Below are 15,318 nucleotides of genomic sequence, written 5' to 3' on the forward strand. Positions count from 1 at the left end.
CACTGCATACAACTCAAGCATTATACAAATCGTCTGGTAATAAAACTTTTCAACAGCAATAATGGATACCTGTGTGATATTATTTACAAATTGAAATTTTCTAGAAAACTGGAGGCAAGTTTGCAATCTTGATGGCAACTGAATTAATGGAATTTTGCAGCACAAATGGAGACTGGAGAAAGGAAAATCTCCTGCAAGCATCACAGCTCAGTTGTTTGTTTAATAGCAGTATTATACAATATCTTCACCTAGAATACTTAGTGTATGTGTAATACAACATATAATTAAAAACTGAAGAGAAAGTTAATAATTGGAATTTGTTGCTAAATATGAGTCACCTCATTTCCCTTTAAAAATACAATAGGAAGGCTTTTGAGAGACAGATGTAAAATCATTATACCTTTGTATCAAACTATGTTCAGTTTTGATCTGTCAGTTTGGTGGATTGGAAGAATAACATCTAGACATTTAAGAAGAACTTTTTCTTAGACGTCTCCTTTAGCTGCCTCTCCCAAAAAACGGCTAAGTGTGAGATGGTGGAGAGCTCTACGTCATTTCCTCTGTGAAATGTCCCAGCCACGTCACACCTGATGCTCACGGCATGGATCTGGTTACCTGGGAAAGAAAGCAGGCAGGGAGGAGAGCCGGCAGCATGGCAGCGGTGACTGCCAGGCCACGTCCAGACGCAGGTGAGGCCAGTCCTCTCCCTGAAGAGGAGTGGACGGCAGAGATGGGAAGCATGAAGGGGTGGGAAGTGTAACAGCAGCTTCAAAGGGAGACAGGGTGGGGTGAAGGTCTCATGTCCCTGAGGCTGCTGACAGGCCTGACTGCCCCTGCCTGGCTTTCCCCAGGACCCCATGTCAGCCCCCTGGGGACGTCAGCCCCCGTCCCAGGGATGCCACAGCAGGGCCGGGCTCCAGCTCCCCACAGCCCTGCCATGGGCCCCACCAAGTCGGGCATACCTGTGGGCCCATGTCCCAGCCCGGCCTGTCCCCAGGGGGGTACCCAATTCCAGGGCTGGGGCTGCCCCTGGTGCCCTGCTCCTGGATGGGGAGCTCCTGTCCTGGCCCCCACAGCTCCCGGCCCCCCAAGGAGCTGCCAGCCCACACAGCACCCTGGCAGCAGGTTAGAAAGAGGAAACAAAATAGCTACGGGGATCTTGTCAGGCATCATTAAAGTCCCAAACACACGATGCTCCTGCAGGAGATCATCTCTTCTGCTCTGTTGTCCTGGCGAGGCCGGCCATGGGATGGTGCTGAGGTTCCAGCCCAGCAGCAGTGTGCTGCACCTGGCAGAGCTGACACCAGAGCTCTCGCATTTCTGCCTGCCGAGCGGGTCTCAATAAAAAATTAGCCCTTGGTAAAATTACTTAGTAGATCACAATACATCTGAGTAGTGTTGGCATAGACAAAAAAATTTCTTAGTGAAAGAAACCTGAGAAGGGGCTGGGAGAATGTAAAGGAAGGCTGGAGACTTGGCACACCATCAGAACAGGAGCCTGTGTTATTGGAAACCCCGTTGTGCTCCGTAGGTCTCACTGCAGGGAGATACAGCTATAGCACCCTCCTTTTACATTTGGCCAGTTCCGCTCACTGTTAGAACACACTAAATGCGTCATATTAAAACCACCGATTTTCTTATTAGAGTAAGCTGCGTAAGTGTTCTTACCATGATACAAGTGCATCAGCACATGATGCTGGCAGCACTTGGTAGGTCAACAAGGTTTGAAAGGGCTGGTGGAGCACAGAAGTGGAAGCCTGGTCATCCATCCCGTAAGGGTCATTCAGGGGAGCCAAACAAGGTGCAGGTAAATACACCCAATTGTCCCTCTACCTCTGTGGTCAGAATTAATTTCGTGTCCTCCCTAATGTGACCTCTGATCTTACAGTCTTACAAAATTTAACAATATTTTAGGGGTGCTTATTTCTTGAAATGAGTGCAATGTAGCCCTTACTCAAAATGGTTGCCTTTATTTCTGATGCTTTTCGTCAAGGTACCCACTGTGTATGCTTTAAATGACACCATTTATAGTGGTGTACTATAAGGCTTGTTCTGTAAGTGTTTGCATATGAGAACAAACCCTCCTTTGTAAAGAGGATGGTCTCTTGATATCTTAGAGGGAGGAACCTACTCCTAGCAGGACCTCCTCAGTCAAGTGGAAGGAAAAACTAACTACAGGATTTACTATAGAGGAGGTAGAAAATATGAAAGATATGAGAGGCATGATATCACAGGCTGTAAGGTCAGGGCGTGGAGAGCATGACAGAGCAAAATGTGAATGTGTGAGGCCAAGAACCAAACTGGCCTGCTGTGACCTTTCAGGCCCTGGTGAGGGGCCTCAAATTACGGCCTCATATAGCACCCATTTCATAAAAGTCAGATTCACAAATATGTACTACAGTTTTATTGTAATAAGGAAAATGTTATGGACCTGATGAGAGGGGTGTTTTTATCCCTAAATATAATATTATGATTTTCGTCAAAATACACAAAAGGACTCAAGTTCCAAATCTACTGCAAACTATCACATCTGCTTAGGCAGTTTAGTACGTTACTCACTGTAAGGCTTTCCAAAGAAGAAAAACCCTTATCAAAGAAGAAAAATCCTTAAAAATGGATTATTAATAAAAAATATTAACTATACCAGACTTTAATATGTTAAATAGGTAGATACAATGTCAAAAGTGGACCAGAGTGTTAAGTAAAGTTGTCAGTTCCTCTAGTTGGTTTGTTCGTTCTTACTCATAAGGAACTGTTGTTGTGTACAGCTGCCATGTTTTTGTCCGTATTGTAAAAGGCTTGATGGTTTGCTGTTATTAGGATAGAACTGAAGAAACAATGCTGAGTGTTTCAGGTAACTTTATCTTAGACATCAAGAGGTGTTTTGGTCAGGTTTTTCACTATATCCTAAGAAAAGTCTTGGCTCAACTGAGTTGAGGCAAACAATTTATTTATAATAGTACTTTTTTCCTGTAAAGGGTTAGGAAAGTATTCATGTAACATTATTAAAATACATTTTGCAGAGTTTTAAGACAAAAGCTGCAAAATAAAACTTGTTAGACGCGGAGCTAAATACATTGCAGGAAACTACATTTCATCAGAATGGGCATTGCTCCCTCTGTAAGTCAAGGGAATGTCAACAGAAAATTTTACTACATAGCCAATTTCTACTAAGGATAAACAGGAACTACTTGTACAAATAAATGCAATAATCTAAAAGCAGCATTCACACAAGTTTAACTTCCACTTGTGATAACGGGAAATATTGCCTGCATTTATGTGGTAGTGTTAAATATGCTGTTTGGGTTTTTTTATGTCACAGAAATATATGTATGGCAACAATAATAATACCCTTTGTTAATTTATCCCACTCTTTATCCATAATTTGGGCTAATTTCCAGGGACGTAGGGCATAAGTCTGTATTTAGGATTCTTATAAAGTCTCTTTGGTCATTTGCTTTACTCTCAAAAAACACATTTTCTGTTCTCTTTGTTGAGAAATTGTTAGCTACCATCACTACAAGCAGCTGAGAGACAATGTGAATAATGACATTCAGCAAATAAACTGAATGCTTTTGTTATGAAATCCATCTCGTTTATCCTGCGTCTAGAGCACCAGTATCTTGAAAGTATTGCTTTGAGTCTGGTTCCTAAGACAATAGGGAAATAATTTTCTGTAGATAGGTGGTAGTTTTACCAGTGCTGAAATATGCAGAATAAACACATTTAGAAATTTCAATAACTATCCAAATAAGATTATAACAAATACTTCCATGAGCAGGAGAGTTCTGACTCAACTTTCCTAGTTGGTTAGACTCCCAATATGAACTGCACGCACACAGGAGTTTTTTTCCCACGCTGCGTTGCCACCTGTTTTCATGTAATTTGCAGTAATGCAATAACCTGTAACCTCCTGTTAAATTTGGTTGAAATTAGTCACAAGTTCTGAAACTACCTGGAGAAATTATGCTAGGCATACAGAAAGACAAATGCTTGTTCAGGCAGCATAATTACCTAGGTTTTCTCTTCTCAGGAAAAAATGGTAAAAAGTGCATGTGACAAGATAATTTTTTTTTTTTTTTTTCTCTTCAGAATTTGGTCACAAATTAGTAATGTGCTTTTTTTAGATTTTTTTACCCCTATCTTCTGTATCAGTTCAAGGCAGATACATATTTCTACATATTACGCATTTTCCACATCCTAATGTTTTATTACAAAATTTGATAGATGTTAACAGACTTGAACAAAAACATTGCTGCACATCAGTATGTGAGTGTATGTTTTAAAGCCCATTCTTCCCAAGTTGGCAATCAGGCCACACTCATTTGATGACTTATAGACTATCAATGTCCATAACCACTATTTTGTCCTCTTCTCTCTGTACTTATGTTCTTCTCTCCTGTTGATAAAAATTAATAGATTAATAATATATTAAAGGTAGAAAACAAGGATTAAGAAATAGTTTCATAGGTTTCTAAAGGAAGAAGTCACCAGTGGGATTCCTCGCTATCTGACTGTTCAACATCTACAAAAAGGCAGCAAACAGCAGTGAATGTAGAGTTGACAAAGTCTGCAGGTGGTGCGAAAGCATTCAGGATAATCAGCTGGAAAGATAACTGAGAAAGGTCGCTGAAGTATTTCAGAAATGAATTATAAAATCACCAAAAGGCAGCTCGGTAAGCATGAAGCAGTGTATATGGGGAAGCTAATCCTAGCATCTATACACAATAGTTAGCTATTATCTTTTCTCACTGAGGCATGGGCTCTTAATGAGACATTGTAGCTCAAGAGAAGCCAAAAGCCAAACAGAATAATCAGAATGTATTGGGAAAGGAGCAGAAAACAAACTAGTCATTGTAATTCCGTATAATCCCTAAACCCACAGTACACCTATAGCTTAATCACTACATGAAATTCTGGTCGTGCAGTAGTATTAGTGCAGGAGTTAGAAAAAGTAAAGGAATTCAGCAAGGGGAACATTATGGAATGGCTTTAATATATGAAGAAAAAAGACTTTTCAGTCCAGAAAGGAGAATATTGAAGTATCTTAACAATGTATAAAATTTTGCAGAGAAAGTGAATAGGAATGCTTATTTTTCCTCACAATGCAAGAATCAGGCACTGGGCTTGAGACAAAAAGGAAATACTGCTTCAGACAATACATAATTAAAAAGTGGAACAACCTGCCCAAGAAGGTGCAAAGTGTAAAAGCATAAAATATTATTTTTCCCAGTTCCTTTATGGAGGGCAGGCTCATGGATGCTATTAAACATGATGGGTGACTCCCTGGTCAGGAAGCTTATAAAGGACTGACTCACTGCAGGAGGTTATTTCTTCCCTAAGCCCTTGCTACTGGTGTTTGAGACAGGCCGTCTGGCCAGACAGGACTTCAAACATAACAGAAAGGTAGCATGGCTTCTTACAACATTCTTCTTTATACAGCTGAGCATTCCAGTCTTCAGGAGAGCTGGTGCTCCCTCCCAGTGAACCCCATGAGGAACGTGAGGGTGGTGAGGAAGAAAGGCCGGAAACCCCATACCCTCCTCTTCCCTCAGCAGCTACCTCCTCCAGTCCCCTTAGTGACGGCGGTGGAAAGCGCAAGATACGCGGAGGCCTGAAGAAGGCAGGACAGCCGCAGCAGCCCCAGCACCGAACTTTTCGCGGTTCAGGCACTGCCGGCCCCCACCGCCATTTTGGGCCATCGACCGGACGAACTACATCTCCCAGTATGCTCGGCGCCGCGGCGCCATCTTGTCCCGCCGCTCAGCGGGTCAGTTCGGGCAGACAGCAGTGGCGGTAAGCTGAGACATGGCTCTGTTCCCGGCTTTTGCCGGTGCCGCCGAGCCCGGGGAGCCCCCAACCGGCAGCACTGAGGGCTCCAGGAAAGGTAACGTCTTGGGCGAATCCTCCTTCCTCTCAACAGCCCTCCGTGGCCCTGCCCTCGGGAAGCCCTTCCGCTTCCACTCGCCTCCACACGGAGCATTCGGCACCGTTCTGGCCCTCCCGCCCGCCTCGTTGGGCCTGCTCCGGCCGCCAGCCCTGCCCGTGCATCCCCGCGTTGCCGACCGGGTGCGCTCTGCCTCCGCCTCGGCGTTGCGGCGTGGGCGGTGCTGCCGCTGGGGCCCAGGGCCCCGGCAGCAGCGGTGTGTGTCCAACAGCTCTGGAGGCTTGGGAGTGCGGCAGAGGGGCTCGTCTGTCCGGGCAGGCGTCCTCTGCGCAAGGCATCTCGCAGCCGCCGTGAATAAAGCTGTTATATTTAGAAATAAAGTTACTCTCCGTGAGGTCACTTTGGGGAGAACCCAAAATAGGGGCATTCCCATAAAAATGGTGCTGGCTGCTCATTGGCGGGTTCTCAGGTGTGTTCGGATTTGTTTCCAGCTATCTGCTGGTAGGTGCTGCAGGCATGGCTGTAGAAATACTCATCTTTGAAATATACGTGTGTGTTAGCTTTCTGTGTGGTGGAGAACGTTTACTTTATGTAGGAAACGAGGTGGTTTTTTTTTTAATGCTAGCCTTGGATAACTTAAAAAGTGTTTTCTCATTTTTTGCTTATTAAATCAAATTTTATTTCTAAAGGATATTTTTTGGAAGGTCATGAGTGAGAATATCAATCGGTTTATCATTTTTACTGTCATGGTTGCTGTCTAGCAAGTTGTACTTTAATTAAATGAGGAAAGAACCCTATCTGGTGTAATGACAAACTCTGAAGTATGCACAACGTTTATTAATTCTACTGGGCGATGTTTTGAACTATGCTTGTTGCTTGCCAGCATCTGCCACCTTTGAGTCTGCCCATCCTCTAGACACCACAGCAAGGGGAAACACTAAGAGAATTGTTTACTTAGGCTAGATTTCTTGTATATTTGGCCCAGTCAGTATGGTGAGTTTTTGAAACTTTTAGCAGTACAGTTCTAACCAGTTCTGCATTACTCCCTGATGGCACTGCAGCTGTTGATACTCAGTCTGCCAGTACAGATATGTCCTAGTCACATTTATGAGCCTTTCTGGTAATGACACTCGGTGCAGGGAGTAGTGGACATAAGAAGATCCCAGATTACAGCTTCTAGGAAGAGAGGAGCTGCTCTGCCAGGCAGAGGTACAGTAAAACTCTCTAGTAGTAAGACATTGCTTATATTTTAAAACTTTGGGAATTTAGCCTCTAGGTTTCTTATTTGTAGTCTGTGTCACTGCAGACCGCCTGTCTGGAAGGTCAGATTACACAGAAAAAGATGTTAAGACTGACCTTCAGATCTAGATTTCAGTTATTAGCACTATTTATGAGTTATGTTTTGGTCTACTGGAAGTTTTTTGTATGAGAATTATTGACAAAACTTTAAGGAACATAATTAGTTTGGTTTATGCTTTAGCCAATGTTGTACTCCATTTTTAATGACCACATTTCAGTATAAGTTACAAAAATTAAGTATTAACTCAGAACCACATTTATGGTGGCATATATCAAATTTCACACACTCAACTTGTGAGAAGTTGAGAACTTGATGAGCAACTTTGGTATCTCTCTGATAGATGACTTTCCTCAGAGCTGATATGAAGCCAAAGTCCATCATAATACAGACATCACAGAGTACATTGTATTTAACATGATGTGCAAAACTGACGTGTCTTTTGCAGTCATTTACACTGCCTCATACTTGTAAAAGTTGAGGTAATAATGTAAATATGCTGGCCATGTTTCATTCCTCTGGCCAGCTCTGTCTTATAGTCTTACAATTGTAAGTGCTGCCTGAAACAGAAGTATTGCTGTACACTCTTCCTATCCTGCTAGATTGCTGAGTTGCAGCAACCTCTAGAGTGCAAAGTAATTTTGTATATGGTTTCTTACAATTACGTTGTCAAGCTTAATTAGTTTTTGGTAGAAGATAAATTACAAATTCATCAGTAGCTGTGAACAGAGCAGTGGTAATAACACTACTGACAGTAGTAAGCATTATGCACAGCATTATTTACAGTCTGAACTATTCTATAGGTAAGACAATGCAGTGATTTTTGCTGAAAGCAGATTTTTCAGGATTCTGAGAGGCAACAGAAGGCTTTGTATAACTCTTAAAAATTGTCTCTGTAGACATGCACTGTAAATTTATTTTTTTTTTTTTTCCTTGGGAAAGTATAAAAAGAATGCCATTGGATTGCTTCTACTGTTGTCCTCATAAATGTGGCTGGTAGAGTAGAACAATAACCAATACATGCATATTACAAAAGAATTCTTTTATATCTTCTTTATAATTGTCACAGGCCAGATTTACATTCTTAAACTTTATAGGCATCTGACAAGAAAATACAACAAAAAATTGAAAAGGTAGCATTTTAGTTTGGAATGCATTTTGATGTTTGAAATGCTTGTATCCAGCTAACTAATTAACTGGATGTTATTTACAAGGAGGTTTGGACTTGAACATTGCGTAATGGAAAAAGCTGTTCAATTCTTTCCAGAGTATTGGGTCAGTTTGATTAAATTGCTCAGAAAATACTGTAGTTGAAGAATTCTCAACATGGCCCTGGTGTGGCCACAGAGGCATATTGACTGTGCTACAGGGGTTGGTTCTTGCAGTGTGATTCTTCAATGTTTTAAAAATGGAATTTGATCTCATCTGCTCAGTAGAGCCAAGCTACAGGCACTGTCAGGGGATTAATGTTTATGACTCAGTTTCTCAAGGTGAGTTTTCCTTGGAGGCCCTAAAACAATAATTTAAAATATAAAAAATTAAACCTTATTTTGCTTGTGCTCGCTGTTGTAATTGTATTGCACCAAGTTAGTGAGTGACTTCACATCTGTAGGGGAATAACAGATACTTTCAAGTAAAGTTAAGTCAAAATGACATCTGTGAAGTTTGTTTCTAATAGTGATAATAGACATTATTTTGATATATTTAAGGCAAATTTCCTATGGAAATGGATCTCATGCATGTTTGCTGTGTGTCTGTCTGCCAGCCTACTTCATCAATATCTCTCTCTTCCTCCCCAGGAGTTTTAACCCTTTCCGTTGAATTTGTTGTGGTGAGAGAGAGAAATGGCAAAACTATAGGAGGTCTGTGAAAAATATACATTTGCTTAGGAAAGATAAATCTAGATAAAGTGCCACTGCTACAAGAGAGGCTGTAACGTGAATTGAACTGTTACCAGGATAGATGGGCTTGGCAATGCGCATCTGTATATTAGCCAACTAAGAAACATCTTTGGAGATCACAATCTGACAAGCACAGGCTGCCTCTTGCCCAGCCCATAATTAAGGAATGTGGCAAAGTACTATAGAAGGGACTAGAGAACCCAGATAATTCCTGAAGCTGTGGCAGCAGCAGGGAGCGTAAAGGATGGAGGACACAACTCAGAAATCCAGGCTTCATCCTTCAGCTGCAGGATTAATTCGGTGGGAGGAGGAGGGGAATGAAAATGTTGCCAACTCACTGTTTTTATTTAAGAATGTGGTTCTGGTCTTAGAACAGCCTTTTAAACAGAGAAATATAAAGATAAGTGCTTTCCACTGTTCGGCAAGTTCAGGTGTAGCCTCTTTTATTTCAAATGTGTTTTGTGCCTCAGGGAAATTTATATGGTTGGTCAGCCCCATGTTTTATTGTCTCTTCCAAAACAGCTGGAGCTTTACTGCTTGCTTTGTTTATTTTCTTCTCTGTTCATTTTGTCAATGTGATCAGTAATGCCATTTTAAAAAGAAATGTATCAGTTCCTTTCTGTTTTTCAGTTTTTAAGATTGAAGCTCTTAGTCCTGCTAAGGATCTGTATCTACATTTGGAAGTTACTTGGCACTGTAGTGCCATAAGGCTCAAGGTTATAAAATTTAGCATACTTGTTGCTGTACACAAACATTTTTTTTCCTAGTTTGGGCTGGTCTGTATGTCAAGTGTTTACACTCATGAATAATATTACAAAATGCACTATCTGCGTTAATCTTTGGAGGACCTGATATTATGCTTTTGAAATCAATGAAAAGCCTGTTTTGATGCGTACAGCATTTTAAAAGACCTTTAATCAAGATCTTAAAAGTTAAACATCTTAGACTTTTTTTCTTAATGGTCTGAATATTAAGTCTTGAATTCTGAAATTTGTTATCAGCGAGACTGTATGACTGAAGGCAAATTATTTAACTTCGTTCTGCCTTCAAGCTTACTTTTAAAAAAAAGTTACCCAGTGTTTTATTGTGTCATGAGTTTTAGTATTAATATATTTCAAGTGATTTTTGAACCATAAGTCTTCATTCAAATCAATACAGAACTACCTTATGATGAATTTATTTCTTCAAAAAAATAATGCTAATAAATGATTTATTACACATTACAAAGAGAAACAATGCTTTATTAAAAAGAAGAGAAGGTCAAAGGCTACAGAGAATATCTTTGTGCCTTAAGTATGTTACTTTGTGCCAAAGTCAAATTAGGTAAGTTTTGTATACCTTTGGAACACATACCATAACAAGTTTAAGGAGATCTGTTTGGCTAATAAGTTACAGTTTTGTTCTGTTATGTGATACACCTTTACACCAGAGACTCTGCAACCAGTAAATTTTTCTGTTTTGTTAGGTGATTTGGGTAATACAACCCAAATCAAAACAAAGATTGATTTTTATTTTTTTAAGGGAATTAAATGTCTCCTTTATTTCTGTAAATAAATAAAAGGCTTTATGCACAGATTAGTTGCATTTACTGAAATCTGGAGTGCTCTGGTCTATTGTGCTTTCTCTGAATTTGTCTATGTTTAAGGAAGACCAGAGTGTGACCAGTGGAAAAACATTGTGGGGTTGCAGTTTGCTCCTGCATTCTTTTATACCCTGCCTTCATGACCAAAATAAGCAGGAATAATTGAATATAAGGAAGATAATATTTTAAAAAATCGATATCACATTTCAGAAATAGACCTCAGAAATCTCAGGTATAAAGCAGCACTCGGTATACTGCATGGTGCATATTGAATTATTAACTCCCAGTTTGATTATGGAGTTACCAGGTATGTGAATTTATTTAACTCCTGTGTGTTTTAAATATGTAATGGTTACAGAATTATCCATGAGAAACATTTTGGTATTTCATGGAAAATATGAAATACAGTTCTTCTAAGAAGTAATTCTGATTTTAGATTGTTTCTTAATACATCCCTTACAGGATCGAAATACGAAATTAACTTATTGTTGCATAACACTTTATTCTCCATTGGGGGAATAATTGTTTCAATAGGTGAGTGAAATGTTGCTTGGATATTATCCAACATAAATCTTTCTCCTTTAAGCTCACCACAGGTTTTGGAAGAGCGCTTTGTGGTAAATTTACAGTTTTAGAATCATAGACACATACTTAAAATGAAAGTGTTTGTGCCAGGGTGGATTAATTTAAATTAAATATTAGATTTTTATCATATTTTAAATAGGCAAATAAGGATTGTGGTTTTAAGGTTTCAGTTTTTACTGTAATTTTACATTAATATACTTTAAGTATTTTCCTGGAAGGAAGAAAAAATACCTCATGCTCACTTGCAACAAAGTAGGGTAGTGTGTTTGCCTGAGGTTTGGTGATTCTGATTGCCAGGCAGAAGGTTACAGAAATGTGTGTATATATTACACAGATGAATTTTTATTTTTCAGTTTCCATCCCACATTTTGGTAAGCTGGGAGATGATGCATGGCAGTGTTCTGCAGTGTATTGGTTGGGGCGCTCATGGGAGGTGCGTTGTGGTCCTGACAGTGCCATGAATTGTGGGTTCTCCTCTGCACAGAGCTGGAGGTTTGAGACGAACCAGGAAAGGTGGCCCTCCTCAGGGGGCCTTTGGTCTTTGGTGGCAGGGGCAGTCTCTTGGGAAATGCAACTGGAGCTTTGCTCGATTTTATGTACTTCTTGATGAGTTTTAACGTAGCTTAACAAACTGTTTTGCAGCCTGCTCCATTTTAAATCCTTTTGTGGACAACAAGTCAGGGACATGAGACAGAAGAAAGAATTTTGGTATGAAGATCTATTTCTGAAAGAAATACTTTAGAAGGAGGGGAGATGTGTGGCTTGTTAGACGATGAGTTCATGCTATTTGAGGATTAGAGGTCAGAGTAGTCAAAAGCACAAAGGCAAGAGTGTGACAGGAAGAACACCGTGGCAAAAATAGTTGTAAAGAGCATGGAGGAGTGGTAGGGAGACCAAATTTGTTCTTCTTTTTACCTCCTGTGATCTGGCACCAGAGAGGCTGCTGTTAAATTCAATGTTTATGTGAAATAACATTTCTTGATTAATACATTAGAAAATTTCACATATTTAAAAGAATTCTAGAAATTAAATCTCTATGAAAATTATTATAGAACTTTTAATATCAGTAAAATGATGGCAAAAAATTCCCCCTCCACATCCTGTCAGTATCAATGACTGAAATGGCTGAGGTCTAGATGCAGAATGCTTAATGCTGGTTAATATATCCAAATTAGCCCAAATTACCCTTTTTTCACACTATTTAAAAGCCTAATGCTATTCCGGTGGTTAGAGAACTCAGAATCCAGTGACATGTTTTGACCTTGTATAAAACACTTGAGTATTCTTATCAGTAATGGGTGTCCCTGTCAATAAAATTGTGTTAAAAATATTTTCTGTACAGTGAATAAAGTACATTTTTTGTAGGTTTGCATAAGTTGTATTACATTCATTAAGTATACCTTTCATTTATGTCCTTCTGTAATTTTTCAGTTTTACTCTTTGAATATGTAAATATCTGTATTATATTGCATATAATAATTGTAATTAATATATAATATTATATATATGAAGATATACATTACAAGTTCTTATGTAATTATGCATATGTAACATTTATACAATATATAAGTATATAAAATTAGACTTTTTACATGGCAAAAATAAATATTGGACAGATTTGTTTTTTTAATGTTTCATACACTGCTATATACTTTTATCTGCTTACAGTATGAACTTTTAAGTAGTATTATAGAGTGGGGGTTTTAAAGCTTAGACTGATGTCAGGGGACATCCAGCTCCTAAATATTTTACCTCATTACAACCTAGTGTTCTGCTAAATGAAAATTTCATGGACTGCTTTCCGATATGCTCAATTATTGCACATGATTTAGTGACATTTGCTGTGAATATAACTGTCTGCTGACTAGATTAACCCCCAACTTTAAATAGCATAGCAAGCTAATTTTTACTGATCGCATACTTTTCTTTACCTGCAGAATTGGACTGGCTTAGTAACCCAAGCTTCTCTACGGAAGATGCACTATTACTGCATCAGCGCACTACAGAAGTTGCAAATCTCATCCCTGAAAAATCGCCACTAATAAGGTAGAATATACTTCAATATCTTTTAAAATAGCCTCTTTCTTTTGTCCTGCTTATCTTTTGTTATGTGAGACCAAAATCAGAGCTTTTAGGGCTGCTTTTCATACCACTGTTCAGTATTTAGCCTGGAGAAAAGAGGCTGAGGGAAGACCTTATCTCTCTCTACAATTACCTGGAAGGAGTTTATAGCGAGGTGGGTGTCGGTCTCTTTTACCAACTAATAAGCAATAAGACAAGAGGAAATGGCCTCAAGTTCCGCCAGGGGAGTTTTAGATTAAATATCAAGAAAAATGTCTTCACCAAAAGGGTTGTCAGACATTGGAACAGTCTGCACAGGGAAGTGATTGAGTCACCATCCCTGGTGGGATTTGAGAGACCTGTAGATGTGGTGCTTAGGGACATGAATTACTGCTGGACTTGGCAGTGCTAGGTTAACAGTTGGACTTGGTGATCACAGAATCATAGAATAGTTTGGATTGGAAGGGACCTTTAAAGGTCACCTAGTCCAACCCCCCTGCAATCAGCAGGGACATCTTCAACTAGATCAGGTTGCTCAGAGCCCTGTCCGACCTGACCTTGAATGTTTCCAGGGGTGGGGCATCTACCACCTCTCTGGGAAACCTGTCCCACTGTCTCACCACCCTTACTGTGAAAAATTTCTTCCTTATATCTAGTCTAAATCTGCCCTCTTTTAGTTTAAAACGGTTGCCCCTTGTCCTATCGCAACAGGCCGTACTAAAAAGTCTGTCCCCATTTTTCTTATAATCCCCCCTTAAGTACTGGAAGGCTGCAGTAAGGTCTCTCCAGAGCCTTCTCTTCTCCATGCTGAATAGCCCCAGCTCTCTTAGTCTGTCCTCATAGGAGAGGTGTTCCACCCCTCTGATCATTTTTGTGGCTCTCCTCGGAACCCTCTCCAACAGATCCATGTCTTTCCTGGGCTGAGAGCTCCAGAGCTGGACGCAGTACTGCAGGTGGGGTCTCCCCAGAGTGGAGTAGAGGGGCAGAATCACCTCCCTCAACCTGCTGGCCACACTGCTTTCGATGCAGCCCAGGATATGGTTGGCCTTCTGGGTTGTGAGCGCACATTGCCAGCTCATGTCCAGCTTTTCATCCACCAGTACCCCCAAGTCCTTCTTAGCAGGGCTGCTCTCAATCCCTTCATTCCTCAGCCTGTATTGCTATCGGGATTTGCCCCGACCTGCCCTTTGCCTTGTTGTACCTCATGAGGTTCACATGGGCCCACTCCTTAAGCTTGTCCAGGTCCCTCTGGATGGCATCCTGTCCCTCAGGTGTGTCAGCTGCACCACTCAGCAGTGGTGTCCTCGATCCCACTGTCTTAAAGGTCTTTTCCAACCTAAATGATTCTATGATTGTATGATTTAAAAAGGCTTGAACCGAGCTGTGTGTAAGAGTATGAATAATGCTTGCACGTCCTTTAACTTAAAATAATGAGAAATTATACTTATGCAATTACATTCCCATTTTCTTTTTCGCACAGCTGCATTTAAATCATTGTTATTTCAGAATGGAAAGGGAAATGAGTGATCATGATTTTTCATTAGCTTTTGAATGTCCTAAGTGACCCTTGAAATAATGTGAAGATTAAGCATCATCATTGTGCTTTCTCTGTGAAAACCCATTCAATCAGCTATTTCATAGTCAAGTGTTTTACTTTTTAAAAACAAGTTGAAGATGTGAATTAATGAAATACTACATGTTTCAAGTCGTGCGGCTGTGTAGAACATGCTGGTCACTGAAAAAGATGATACATTCTTTTAGAAAAATGAACTTTAAGCAGCTATATTTGCTGAAGAACTAGTTTTAATACCTTCACTAGAATAGTTGCTATACTTGGCATATCTACACTATTATTAGCATTTAATAATTAATGGGATCAACTTGCAGTTGCCAAGTTAAAAAACTTAGTCACTTTTTATTTGATACAAACTGATATGTTTACGATGACTGTGGGTAGTCATGATAGAGAATGTGTATCTGAATATATAGAGTGATACTATATGGA

The 15,318-nt window shown here is 40.0% G+C and overlaps 1 protein-coding gene across 1 annotated transcript in view; it reads left to right on the top strand.

Annotated features, from left to right (window-relative positions):
• Positions 1 to 5,796: 5,796 nt before the first annotated feature.
• NRDE2 (NRDE-2, necessary for RNA interference, domain containing) overlaps positions 5,797 to 15,318 on the top strand; it is a gene marked incomplete at its 3' end in the record, with an annotated part of 37,497 nt that continues 27,975 nt past the window's right edge. Inside the window, exons 1-2 of the mRNA XM_082000996.1 lie at positions 5,797 to 5,887; positions 13,190 to 13,298. Coding sequence (XP_081857122.1) covers positions 5,809 to 5,887; positions 13,190 to 13,298 — 188 coding nt within the window. The 5' untranslated portion in view covers positions 5,797 to 5,808. The remainder of the gene's footprint in view (positions 5,888 to 13,189; positions 13,299 to 15,318) is intronic.

The sequence above is a fragment of the Phaethon aethereus genome (genome assembly GCF_964289735.1).
Source record: "Phaethon aethereus genome assembly, chromosome: 5".
Lineage (NCBI taxonomy): Eukaryota > Metazoa > Chordata > Aves > Phaethontiformes > Phaethontidae > Phaethon > Phaethon aethereus.